Source organism: Anser brachyrhynchus (genome assembly GCF_964034855.1).
Source record: "Anser brachyrhynchus genome assembly, chromosome: 1".
NCBI classification, from domain to species: Eukaryota; Metazoa; Chordata; class Aves; order Anseriformes; family Anatidae; genus Anser; species Anser brachyrhynchus.
In genome coordinates this window covers 96,682,834-96,695,685 of record NC_137694.1, presented here as the reverse complement: position 1 = coordinate 96,695,685, position 12,852 = coordinate 96,682,834, and the positions used below count along the sequence as shown (strand labels likewise).

Genomic DNA, 12,852 nt, shown 5'->3' with positions numbered 1-12,852 from the left:
CTTATCCCAGAGGACTGCTTATTCAACCTGTGCTTGGTTAATAAATGGGTGGTAGTGCTAATCATAACCAAACAGTAAAGAAGCTGCAGATCATAGTATATTTTATGTACTCTTGGTGATAAATTGGTCTTTGATTACACAAAAGAGATTGATCTGTGGGTAACTTATCACTGCTAGAAGGAGATCTATCAGTTTCTCAAATGGGTTCCCCCTAAAAGGGAACAGTTGGCTTTCTAAGTGGCATAGGTAGTTTCTGTGCCACTATACATTGCAACAGTGTGTGCATGGACTGAAATTCCCTAGGTGCTTTACATGCCATCATAGTAATGCAAGAAGTACATGCTATGGTCAGAGCATATCTGAACTTCCTTTCTGCTTGAGCTACATTATTGAAGGCTTGAAAGTGGGCAAAAGCAAAGCCGTGGCCTCAGACTTCCGTTCTGTAAGAGAAAGAAGTAATCTGGTTTTGCTTTTGTTGTGATGATGCCTGTTTAGTTATTTCATTTTCATTACTGTTTTTTAAATCCTGCTCTCTGCAATTGTTGATGACCTTGAAAACAGCTGTGGTAAGAGTTTTCAGTCTTTAGCACTGGTCTTACTTTTTCTAGATGCTATTAACTAAACAAAGGTGTTTAAGAAAACTGGATTTAAAATGAGTAATTCAAATGCTGAGGATCCAAATAATTTATGGTGCTGCTTGCTGGTGTGCTTGGTTTAGGCTGACGCTTTCTGTTCTACTGCAGGGCCACCTGATCAGAATTTTTAGCAGCTTCTTTCGTTTACAGTATGATGCACTGCATCCTTCATGCACATGAGACTTCTCTTGAATACTCCTGCTGAGGAGTTTTCCCTTTCTCTGCACCCTTTCTGCTGGTCAATGATACAGAACAAGTTTGGGGTGGAAGATGGGTGAGCAGCAGTTCTTCACGTTTACAGGATAGCCATGAGGCTCTGGATAGTGGTAGACAAGGGATGTGAAAAGATGGAAGAAGAAGAATTTGTGCAAATTCTCCCACGAAGGTCGGATCAAGCAACCACTCGTAGCAAGTGCAGCATCAAGACCTTTGCTATGAAGAAACAACAGTGAATTACAGCTGTAGGTGACTCCCTGCTGAAGGGAATAGAGGTTCCCATCTGCAGGTCAGACCCTGTTTTTAGAGAAGTCTCCGCAGGGTCTGGATCAGGAATGCTACCAATAAGCTGACAAGCTTAGTACAGCCTTTAGGTTGTTGCCCACTCCTTCTCTTTCATGTGGGTACCAATAGTGTTGCAACAAGAGTTCTGTGGTCAATCAAAAGAGATTTCAGGGCAACTGGGAAGATGGCTAAAGGATTCAGAAGCACAGGTAGTGTTTTCTTTGATCCTTCCAGTAATGTGAGTGACATGGAAAGAAACATGAGCCCAGGACATCAATGCCTAGCTCTGAGACTGGTGCCTCTGCCAGAATTTGAGGTTTTATAATTGAGTCTTTGAAACACAAGGTCTTCTGGGGCCTGACGGGATCCACTTGTCTTGGTGGGGGACGTGTTTCTTGGCTTGTAACCTGGCAGTACTGATTGAGAGGATTTTAAACTAGGATTGACGGAGGAAGGAGATATCATTAGGAACACGGAAGTTAAGCCAAGGGGTGGTATGGCACCATTTGAGGGTGGCAAGGCAAACGGGAGGATCTATGCAACTCCAGGGAGCGCTGAGGGTTCAGGAGCACATCTGAAATGCTTGTTTACTAATACACGCAGTATGAAGAATAAATGGGACGAACTGAAAACTTGGGTTCTTTCCCAAAGCTCTGATATCATTGGTATTAGTGAGACCGGGTGGAATGAGTCCCATGAGTCCCACTGGAGTGCTGGAGGGCTACTGGCTGTTCAGGAGGGATAGGCAGGGCAGGCAAAGTGGAGATGTTGCTCTGTATGTAAGGGAGAGATTACGCTGTACAGCCCTTGCCATTAGGGATGGCGTGGTAGAGAACCTCTGGGTGAGAATTAAGGGGATGGATCGCAAAGCAGATGTCTACTACTGGTCATCAAGCCAGGATGATAGCACTGAGGAGTTACTCAATAGGCAATTGTGAGAAATCTCTGGATCAGTAACCCTAATCCTTGTGGGATATGTCAGTTTCCCAGAAAAACTTAGGATATCATACTACTGTGACAAGTCCGGGAAATTCCTAAAGTACGTTGAAGATAATTTCTTGTCATAAGTAGTTAGCAAACTAGGAAAGGTGCCCTCCTAGATCTGTTGTCTGAGAATAAAGAAAGACTCATGGGAGATGTGTCAGTAGGTGGCTGTCTTGGCCGTGGTGATCATAAATAAGTTGAGTTAAAAAATTTTGGTGTAATGAGAGAAAAGGACAGCAGAGTTGCCACCCTGGATATTAAGAGAGCAAATTTTAAACTACTCAGGGAGCTATTTAACAGTGTCCCCTGGGAATCTGCTTTAAGGGTTTAGGGCAGCTATAAGAGCTGCTCACTTTTTAAGAACAACTTTTAAAAGCCCGGAAGCAGGCAATCCCACTGTGCCACAAGTCAAGCAAGCAGGGCAGAAGACTGGCCTGGCTAAAGATGGAACTCCTCATGGAGCTAGGGCAGAAAAAGAAAATATATGACCTCTGGAAGCAAGGTCAGGCTTCACAGGGAGAGTACAGAGCTGCAGTTCACATTTGTAGGGAGAAAACAAAAAGCCAAAGCTTAACTTGAGTTGACTCTGGCCAGTGTGGTGTCAGACAACAAAAAAGTCTTTTCGAGTATGTCAACAGCAAGAGGAAGGCTAAAGAAAACACTAGACTGATACTTGATGAAGGTGGTCACCTAAGAAGTAGCGATGAGGGAACATCCTTTTTTGCCTCGGTTTTTAATATTAATGATAGATCTTGAGCTGCCCAGTCCTCTGAGATGGAGGATCCTGACTGGGGAGCAGTTGCTTTCTGTTTGCGGCCTCTGAAATTGTAAGGGACCAGTTGTGACAGTTGAATGTTTGTAAGTACGTGGGGCCTGACAGGATTTATTCCAGAGTACTGAAGGAGTTACTGGATATTACAGCTGGACCCCTCTCAACAGTTTCCCAAAGGTCTAGGAAGTCTGGGGAAGTTCCTGCTGACTGGAAACTAGCCAGTGTACAAGAAGGGCATGAGAGAAGACCCAGGGAATTACAGACCTGTTAGTTTAACCTCAGTCCCTGGAAAAGTTACAGAGAAGATTGTCCTGGCTGCTATTGAAAGGCATTTAAAGAACAACGCTGTTATCAGGCACAGTCAACATGGGTTCATGAAGGGAAAGTCCTGCCTTAGTAACTTGATCTCCTTCTATGACAACGTGACCTGCTTAGCAGATTAAGGGAATGCAGTGGTTGTGATGTAATCATTCTGGATTTTAGTAAGGTTTCTGATACTGTCCCTCTCAGCATCCTTCTGGACAAACTGTCCAACTGTGAGATGAACAGGTACGTGCTATGCTAGGTGATGAACTGGCTCAACAGTAAGGCTGAAAGGGTCGCAGTGAATGGGGCTACATCTGGCTGGTGAACAGTCACTAGTCTTGTTCCCCAGGGCTCAATTCTAGGCCTGGTTCAGTTCAATGTTTTTATCAACGATCTGGATGCAGGAGCGGAGTGCATCCTTAGCAGGTCCGATGATGATAATAAACTTGGAGGAGCTGTTGATTCTCTGGAGGGATGAGAGGCCTTGCGAAGGGATAGATTGGAGCACTGGATGATCAGCAGTAGCGTGAAGTTCAACCAAGGAAAATGAAGTTCAACCAAGGAAAATAGCGGGTTCTGCCCCTGGGACAGAGTAATGCCGAACACAGGTACAGGCGGGGGGGACGAGTGGCAGAAGAGCGGCTGTGCAGAGAGGGACCTGGGGGTGCTGCCTGGCAGCAGGCTCAACGGGAGCCAGCTGTGGGCCCTGGCCCACAGGGAGGGGAAAACGCATTTTCAGGTGCCTTAACCACAACATAGCCAGCTGGTCAAAAGAGGTGATTCTCCTGCTGTATTTAATGTTGGTGTGGCCTCACCTTGAATCTTGTGTGTAGTTCTGGGCTCACAATATAAAAAGGATGTTAAGGTGCTTGAATGCATGCAGAGGAGGGGAACAAAGCTGGTGAAAGGGCTGGGTGCATGTCCTGTGAGGAGAGGCTGAGCACACCTGGGTTGCTCAGTCCGGAGAAAAGGAGGCTGAGAGGTGACCCCATGGCCCTGTGCAACTCCCTGAGGAGGGGAAGCGCAGAGGAGGTGCCGGCCTTTGCCCCTGGTCACCAATGACAGGATTCATGGGAATGGCACAAAGCTGCCAACTGGTGAGACTAGATGTTAGGAAAAATGTCTTTATCACGAGGGTGGTCAAACACTGGAACAGGCTTCACAGTGAGGTGGTTGATGCCCTATGGTTGTCAGCATTCAAGAGGCATTTGGATAATGCCCTCAATAACATGCTTTAACTTTTGGTTAGCCCTGAAGTGGTCAGGCGGTTGGAGTTGGTCTGTGTAGGTCCTTTCCAACTGAACTATTCTGTGTTCCCATGGCAGCTCTCCAGTTCCCCTCAGTGACCTCGCGTGGCCTGGGTTTTGCAGGCTGTGACTTATCATCAGAGCACTACACTGGAATTGAAGCAGCATTAAATCAGGGAGAGAGAATAGTTGAGTAACTGGCCCGGGATTCAGGAGATCTGAGCTAAGAGCTAGACATTGAGTTTATGAGCTTGTGACATTCATTTTTCTTTGTGTTCCTGGGAAATCAATGTCTCCCTTTCTTGCTTTCCCATGCTGAAAAATGGGGTCCATTTTGCTCCTATTTTCTTGTCTTCTTTGTGTCTGTTCGTACGGTAAGGTTTTCAGGCCAGAAACCATCCCTTGGCATAGGAACACTGACTAGTACAACTGGTCCTGAACACAGGAGGGGCTTTTAGAAACAGTTATAACACAAATACTGACCAATTCCTTCCCTCAGAACAGAGCTGTTTACTACTGTGTGGGAAGAGGTGGCAGCACTACTGCCTCCAAGCAAAAGCTTGATGTTGAACAGGAGAGGCTTCAGGGCACAGAGCTGAAGGGAAAGCATTCTCTTGGAGTGAGAAGGATCGCTGGGTTTTGCAGCAGACTTGTGGGTTTTGCCTTTCGATCTCTCTGCATGTTCTGTTGAAGTGGATGGCCCAAGTTGGTTCAGCTAGAGAAACCTTGGTAGAATTTTAGAAGCCATTTTCTCTGATTTGCAAAGTGTGAAGTTCATATATCCGGACAGCTTTTGCAAATGTAAAATTCTGCCTCTAAGATTTCTGAGGAAAAGATAATTTATAATTATCTTGTTCTTAGAAGGGAGAACTCAGCCAAAATATCTGCAGACTAAAAATAATGTCTTGCAACTTCATAGTGGCTTTCACTGGAGACTCTCCATATATTTTGCTAACATGAATTAATGAAATCCCAAAATATCCCCTGCAGCTTAGTAATTTTTAATCCTTATTTTACACGTGAATTAATAAATGGATAAAATTCTGGATGCATTGAAGGCAGTGGAAAAGCATCAGTAGGGCCATTATTTCACCCTTAAAGCTTAAAGTAAAGCAACTAATAATCAAATTCAGTTATACTGTATTTTCTGATGTCCTGTGGGGTTAGTTGGTTTTGGTTGTTGTTAAATGCTTGCTTTTTCCATCCTGTCAAGTAAAGTAAATATCTGTTATTCCACCCAGGTAATACACTAAGATAGCTAGATATTTTGTGTTTACTCTTATTTTGTGACCAACTTACATTTGGTATGTCAGTTATCCTCAAAACTTCACCATCAAATATAGTTTACGTGTAGCTCTGAAATATGCCTGCTTACTCTTATCTAAATTCAGCCCATTGACTGTGTCAGATATGCACACGAATACAACAGTAAATAAATTTCTTAGCAGGGAGGTTATCATTAGAATTGCTCAAGCAACAACAAGAAGTGCCAAGACCTTTAAAAAAGCTATCTCAGGCTGGCAAATGTGCCACGTTTGCTGCCCACAGAAAAGTCTGTGGAGAGTTGGTGCAGCACCTTTGGGCCGCCAGTGAGAAGGCTTGGTAGGGAATGTGTGGGAGTGAAGCGGAGAGGATGAAAGTGCCTCAGGGGATGGAGGGTGAGAAGCAGACAGTATAACAACTTCTACAGACTTGTGAGCTTCAGGAAAGCCTGCCAACACTGGAGCATCCGTTAGCAAAAATTCCAGAAGATACAGGGCTTCAGACTGGTAGTTCAGGGGTAGGCTGACTTTAAAGTAAACAGAAAAGCAGATAATTTATTTATTTTTTTTGCTCAAGCTAGAGCGGGCTTTTGTAACACAATAAACTATGGTTTGATTACTTGCTGCTTCTGTTGCAAAACTATTTGATTTCAGAAGGAGATGAGTCTCTGACGCACTTTCTACAGCTTTGCAATTGAAAATTTGGTTGCTGTTGCCTGGATCAGATGATTTAATTTGCTGAACAAACCTTTACAGCCACAGTATTTCAAGTACGTAACTGTAGGCACACAGACTTGGCTCAGTTAAAGCTAAAAGAAACTTGTCAGAACAGCCAGTGATTGAGGGCATAAATATTTTATCATCAATCAGGAGAAGATAACTTAAATATCTAGGTCGAATGTGCAGTGCTCAGGGGATGCAAGATCATGCTAAATTTTGTAGAGAAATTTAGTATAATCAGTGAAACCTTCCCAGATTCTTGGGGATCTGTATATCACTTCATTTTGTACTAACGATTAAAAGGTGAGGGGTGTGTGTGTGTATGTTTGGAGGGGATTGTTTTGGTGTGACTTTTTTTTGTATGCAGAACGTACAAAAGACTTTCTGATAACATTGACTCCCTTGGAAGTGTGCATAAGGCCTTCGATATTAAGTCCATATATGTACATGACGCTGCTGCAGCTGATGTGGACACAGAGAAAAGAAAATGTGTCACTCTGTCAACAAGAGACTTCTGTTCTGGATTTCTTTGTAAAATGAAAGCCGAAGGAAACCTATTGCATTCTCTTTAACATTGACCTGGTTTTGTATTTAGAATTCTTCTGAAATACTTGTCAACAGAAGGGCCCCAGCTTTCAGGGCAGAATGGTTTCTTACCCAGTTAAAGACTGTACAGCAATGACAGCTCCATCTTACGTAGGTTTTTCTCTCAGTGATAGAGACAGAAGGCTTAGGACTGCATTTGGTGAATTAAATAGGCCTCAGATGTCATGTTCTTCTGCTGCAGTCGATGTTGAGTGTAAGGTGGCTCACTGCATGAAACAGGAACATAAACCAGGTCAGCACTGAGGTAGTTGCAGGGGAAGCATCCATATAAAATTTCGTTGCTTAGATTTTGAGAGAAGTATGGACTAGCAGAGAAAGCATGCAAAGCAAAGTGAGGCAAGCGAGCCCTTGTGATATATTGTGTGCAAAAGATCATCTGTGACCACAGATTTGATTTTGAGTTTAGCCTTTGTCTTTAGATGGGAGGATCTTCTGTGAAGGATGTATCAGGCTGATCAAGCAAAGTTGTTCCCACTGTAACAGTAGCATTCAGGTGTTTCTTTAGCTTGAATAAGCATTACAGGAGACTCTTGTCTAGTATTGTGTTCTGCATAACAGAGTCTGTGCTGCTTTTATCATTTTACTTCTTGCTGATGGCTTCTGTCAGAATGACTGTTCTGTAGGGCTCCCTGCTGCAACCAGCAGTGTGTCACTGGTGCTAAAATTCCCGAAAATAAAAGTCAACCGAGGAGCTGTGATGATGGGAAGAGAAAAGAGAGGCACTTATCCTACCTGCCTTACATAGCTGTTGTGCTGCAAAGGAATCTTCTTCTGAAAGAGCTTATCACTCTCCACTCATTTCAGAGGAAACTCAGGTGCCATCAGCTTTCAGATGGCTAAGGTTTGGCCAGACAAATTCCACGGAACGTGCTGGAACTTTCCTTGTTTGTTCCCAGTTAACATGGGTTCTGTTCTCCTGAAAAGGGTGTAGCTGGTCTGTCAAAGGAGAAAGTACTTGCTTTGTTTGCCTGGGTCTGGCTACTGCCTTCTAAATCATTTAGCACCCTCACAAGGAGGGACCATCTCTTTTATGACAGCAGCTGAGCATGGAGAGCCAAAGAAGGAAGAAGCTTCCTGAGCACAGGGTGGGAGACCAAGTCAACATAAAGCTTTCAGAAGGGGTGGTGAATGGGGATGCTGAGAAGAGCAAGGAGCAGATGCTCAGTCAGGACTCAGGTGGAGAAGGAAAACAAGATGTTTTGCTGTGGCTTTGAGGTGACTGTGCAGAGTTTCTTACAACCCAAGAAGTTCTCTAAATGCTGCTGGTCTTTAAGCAAACCTAAAAGAATGAACTAGTGCTGGTAGCACACTATGGGTAGGAGAGGGATAGATCATGAACTCTCTTATTTTTATTCTGTTTCACTCAAAATAACTGGCAAAAAAATGCAAGGTTCCTATTCTAGTTCATGTTTTAGTGGAACACAGTTCTAAGCTGTAGAAGTTGCTCTGTGTTTTTGGTGATGAAGGCACCAAAGAGTTTGTTTTTTTCCCACTGAGGAAGGAGGGAATGGTTGCTACACAGAGTCAGTGTTTGCTTCTTTGGTTTTAGGTTGAATGCCATTTAAACAACAAAGCACACAGAAGTGTTTAAGAGCACTTACTTTTCTGCCTTTCTGGATTCCCAAGTAAACATTCAGTACAGATGCTTTAAAATACCTGGCTGTATTTACTTGAAATCTGCAGGTTTGGCTGGAATATATGCTACTGTTCTGTACAACTTCCTGTCTAGTCCATGAAAAAGCAACTGTTTGAAGGAAAAGTGGTTCATGAGCTTTGCTTATGAAGTAAGTTTACGATTTTTCAGTCTGATTTTGATGTAGTACTTTACAGATGTTATTGGTGAATTTTTTGTTTTCTTTTGCTCGTGTAGAAAGATTTTGGAATGTGCTAAGCACTTCATACAAGCAGTGTTGCACAGGGCACAATTATATGATAAAAACATGAAATATATGCATCTGTAACTTATGTAGGAGGACAAGGCTCTTCAAAGGGCTGGAAGTAGATCAAAGCCCAGCCTGTAATGTGTGATCAAATAGCCTGCTCCACGAGACCAAAGAGGGTGAAGCTTTTTGGTACAGCATCTCCTGTTTGATTTGTTGCAGACACAGAGTACTCTTCATGTGAGATGCAAGTTTGTGGCATCCTCGTTTGCACATGTGCATGAAGTTCCTGCACACACATGTTCCTCCCCTCTTATGCATATGGTAGAGCAGCTGGAGCTGTTCTTAACTCCTCCCTCATCACATCCTCATAGAATCATTTAGGTTGGAAAATACTCTGAAGATCATCAAGTTCAACCATCCACCTAATACTACAAGTTGACTGCTAAACCGTGCCCCTACGAGCTGCATCCACACATCCCTTAAATACCTAAATGGGTGGCAACCCCACCACTTTCCTGGGCAGCCCATCCCAATGCCTAACCACCCTTTCTGTGAAGAAATTCTTCCTGATACAAATCTAAACCTCCCCTGGTGCAACTTGGAGGCATTGCCTTGACTCTTTTGAAAAAGTTTTTGAAAACCACTATGCAAAACACATATTCTGAGGCTCAAGCAGCAAGCTTATGAAAAAAGATTAAAAGGAAAAAAAGAATACACCCCCAAGCCAAGTATTATATTTGTATCTATTTGCTGTTGCAGTTGAGAAACTATAAATAAAATGCTTGGCAAGCATCATGTCATAGAGCAGAAGAGCATATATTAAGATGTGCTTTGAGGACCAAGTTTTGTAAGGAAATCTCTTCCCCCTCCCTGAAACATTCCCAAGATTTTCAATTGTACATACACAAAGATGCCTATATATGGTTCACATATCTGTTTGTATTCTCATCCTTTACTGATACCTTATTCCCTGGGAGGTTCTCAGTGGTGTTATGAGATGGACTAGTGACACTTTGGAATTGATGATTATTGCCCTTTTTTGGCTATGTAAATGTAAGCAGAGAATGCCTTACCTCTCATACTGTTAATTAACTGATGACACGAAAGGTTAATTTAGATTCTTGTTAATCTAGTGCTAACAATGTAAAGAGCTGCATGACCTACGTTTGGGTACTTCTGATCTACTCCAATGCCAGGCAGAAGAGAATCAGTCCCTTTTGTGCAAGAAATTTCAGTTTTTGTGCAAGATAATGTTCAGGAGGGCAGGAGGATGTGTCACAACCCATGTAGAAAAATTGAGGGAAGAACAGGAGATCACATACTGCAAAAGTGAAAACTTTTGCCAACATCAGTGAGAGTGAGTGAGTCCAAGTGAAGAAAAAAATGAAGTCTTCTATTGTGAAGTTGTGAAGCAGAAATGAGAACACAGGACAAATGATAAATCAGGAGGCCATAAGTGCTTTTAAAGAAAAGAAAAAAAAAGGAAAATGGGCTTGGTGAGGAAGGAGAGAGAACTTGGGAAAGTTTCAAAAGAAGCGTCATTTTTGGACCTGTGGGAGGAGGGAACAGTTTTAGCCAAAGAGTTTGATGCATAAGAGATAAAGTTCGGTGTTTCATCTTGTGTTTAATTTTTGAGATCGGAGCTATTTCTTACTAAAGTATTCCTAAAGGTTCCATAGCCACAAACATTTTTTCTAATATGCCCAAACTTTACTTTAAAGAATTGATATCCTAATGTTGTTGCCAGTTTCCTGACGAGCTAGTTATTACTGGAATCAACAGTTGTTTTAAGGAAGGCTTGATTTAAGTGTTATGTAGCTATAGTTGACTGGTATGCGACCTTCATTTCTCCAGCGGACATTCTTAGCACAGGGCTTTAGTGAGAAGAGTAAGGAGGTTTTTTTCTACTATAGGTTTTTTTTTTTTTTTTGTTTTGTTTTTTTTAGTTTGAAACTCCTGAACTTTCCTCTGAAACAAAATTTGCCTAATGTCAAGGTTATCTTATTCAGACATCCCTGGCAGGCATCCATCTTCAAAGATCCTGTATAACCTATGACATGCACACTGTAGCAATGGGGAACTGAAACATCTTGTAGCATGTTTTGGGTTATACACATTTCAAACATTAAAGCAGTTTGCCTTTCAGGTGGGTAGCAGATCACCACAGGAAACAGATCTAGGTTTATTAGGTAGTAGATCACCATGATTGTTAATTGTTATTACAGGAAAATATCTAGGGCTTGTTCGGCTAAGAGAAGATCTTGCCCAGAAAGTCCAGTTGTCTTAGTTTAGGAATGAGACATGACAAGTGGGTGAAGTTGGAAAGCAGCTGAAGGTTGCTGGCAGATATATTCTTCTGAGGTCTTCTGGGACTAGCTTAAAACATTCACTGCCTTCCCAGATGAAAGCGTGCATCTTGCAAGTGGTGCTCATCTGTACCTGTGCAAAGTTTTCCAGGTCAGACAGGAGCCACAACTGAAGTTGTTTTGAACCCACTTGACACGGAAAGTTAAGAAACGCTCGGACAATCCAGTCTGGTGACTCGGCTGTGGGGGCAGTAACCTCTGGCTGTGACACCGAAGCAAACATCTGGGAGGGGCACACCAAAACTGCACTGGCCACTTCCAAAGTGATTACGCCCTAATAAACCCGGTGTCTTGTCAGAAAGTGGCTGATGTATGCTATGCTGGCAAGGAAGAGTACTTTGTTGTTGTTCAGTAGCTATAACCTGAGTTTGCATTCAGCCTTGTCCCCTTGCTGGCAGCAGTGCTCCCTAGAAAGGAAGAATGGAAGAATGTCAAAAGGGTTTTAAGGAGGGGTAGTTGGGTTAATGCCATCACCACTTAGTTTTAAAAGGAGGCATATTGTCCATGAGGGAGGTTTGGAAAAAAATCACCATTGCGTTGGGAGGAGGGACCAACAAGGCTTAGCATGGTTGGCATAGGATAAAGGTCAAAAGGTAAGTCTGCAAGGTGGTAGTGCAGAAAAGTGCGGCATGGCTGCTGCACTTGAAAGAGCACAGTGGAGGTAAGAGCCAATGAAAGCAGTCCTCTGAGGTATAAGATGGGAGATTCACCCTAGTGAAGAGATGGGAGAAGAGTGTTGTCTCAAGATCTGAGTGGTATCTGCTATAATAAAAAAACGTACTCTGGGAGGCCAAGGAGAAGTTTGGTATCATGGATAAAGAAAAGAGGGTTGAAATGTCAACTACAAAGACCAGAGCAAGTTGTAAAGAGTCTGGAATCACACTGCATGGAAGCACAGCAGCAATAAAGGCTGAAAGCCTGGCTGCTCAGTAGTTCGGTCTCGTAAATGTCAAGTACTGAGGCAGAGAGTACAGTGGTAGCAGAGGCAGTCTACAAGGTGGCATGCTAGTGTCTGCTCACTAAGGACAGGAACATTCTGTGCTTGAGAGCTGCAAAGTTGTTAACACGAGCTAACTACATTAATATAAATGCCAGGAGGGTGGATCTGTAATATGGAGGGTCCTGCATCCCACCCAACGTGGCTTAATTGGCCCAGTTTCAAGCAGTTTTCACAGTTTTGGTCATGGCTTTCCAGCAGTTGTGCCTGTGTAGTGCAAGCTGGAATTTCCCTCCTCATTTTTTTATACTGTACCACAGATGCATATAATAATAAAGCTTTGCTTTATAAGATTCTACTGCATCATGTCATTCACCAGGTCTTTTGATTTTCTTGTGTTAAACAGGAAATAGCCCGTCATCTCCGACCTGGAACTCTGCGTGCTCTCTTTGGGAAGAACAAGATTCAGAATGCTGTCCACTGCACGGACCTACCTGAAGATGGACTTCTGGAGGTAAGAGCTGCTAGATAAACATATGCTTTTATATTGTAGGAAATTTTAAGTGAAAAGCTGTGCTTGACACTATTTTAAGCTGTTCAAGTGTTTTATATGTGGAATAGTCTTGCTGGAGA

At 43.0% G+C, this 12,852-nt stretch overlaps 1 protein-coding gene across 7 annotated transcripts in view; it reads left to right on the top strand.

The window, feature by feature from the left end:
* Window positions 1-12,852, top strand: part of NME7 (NME/NM23 family member 7) — a 96,878-nt gene that overhangs the window by 65,975 nt on the left and 18,051 nt on the right. For all 7 annotated transcript variants that reach the window (XM_080566317.1, XM_080566320.1, XM_080566314.1 and 4 more), the window contains one exon: window positions 12,626-12,733. In XM_080566317.1, the coding sequence (XP_080422443.1) occupies window positions 12,626-12,733 (108 nt within the window). The remainder of the gene's footprint in view (window positions 1-12,625; window positions 12,734-12,852) is intronic.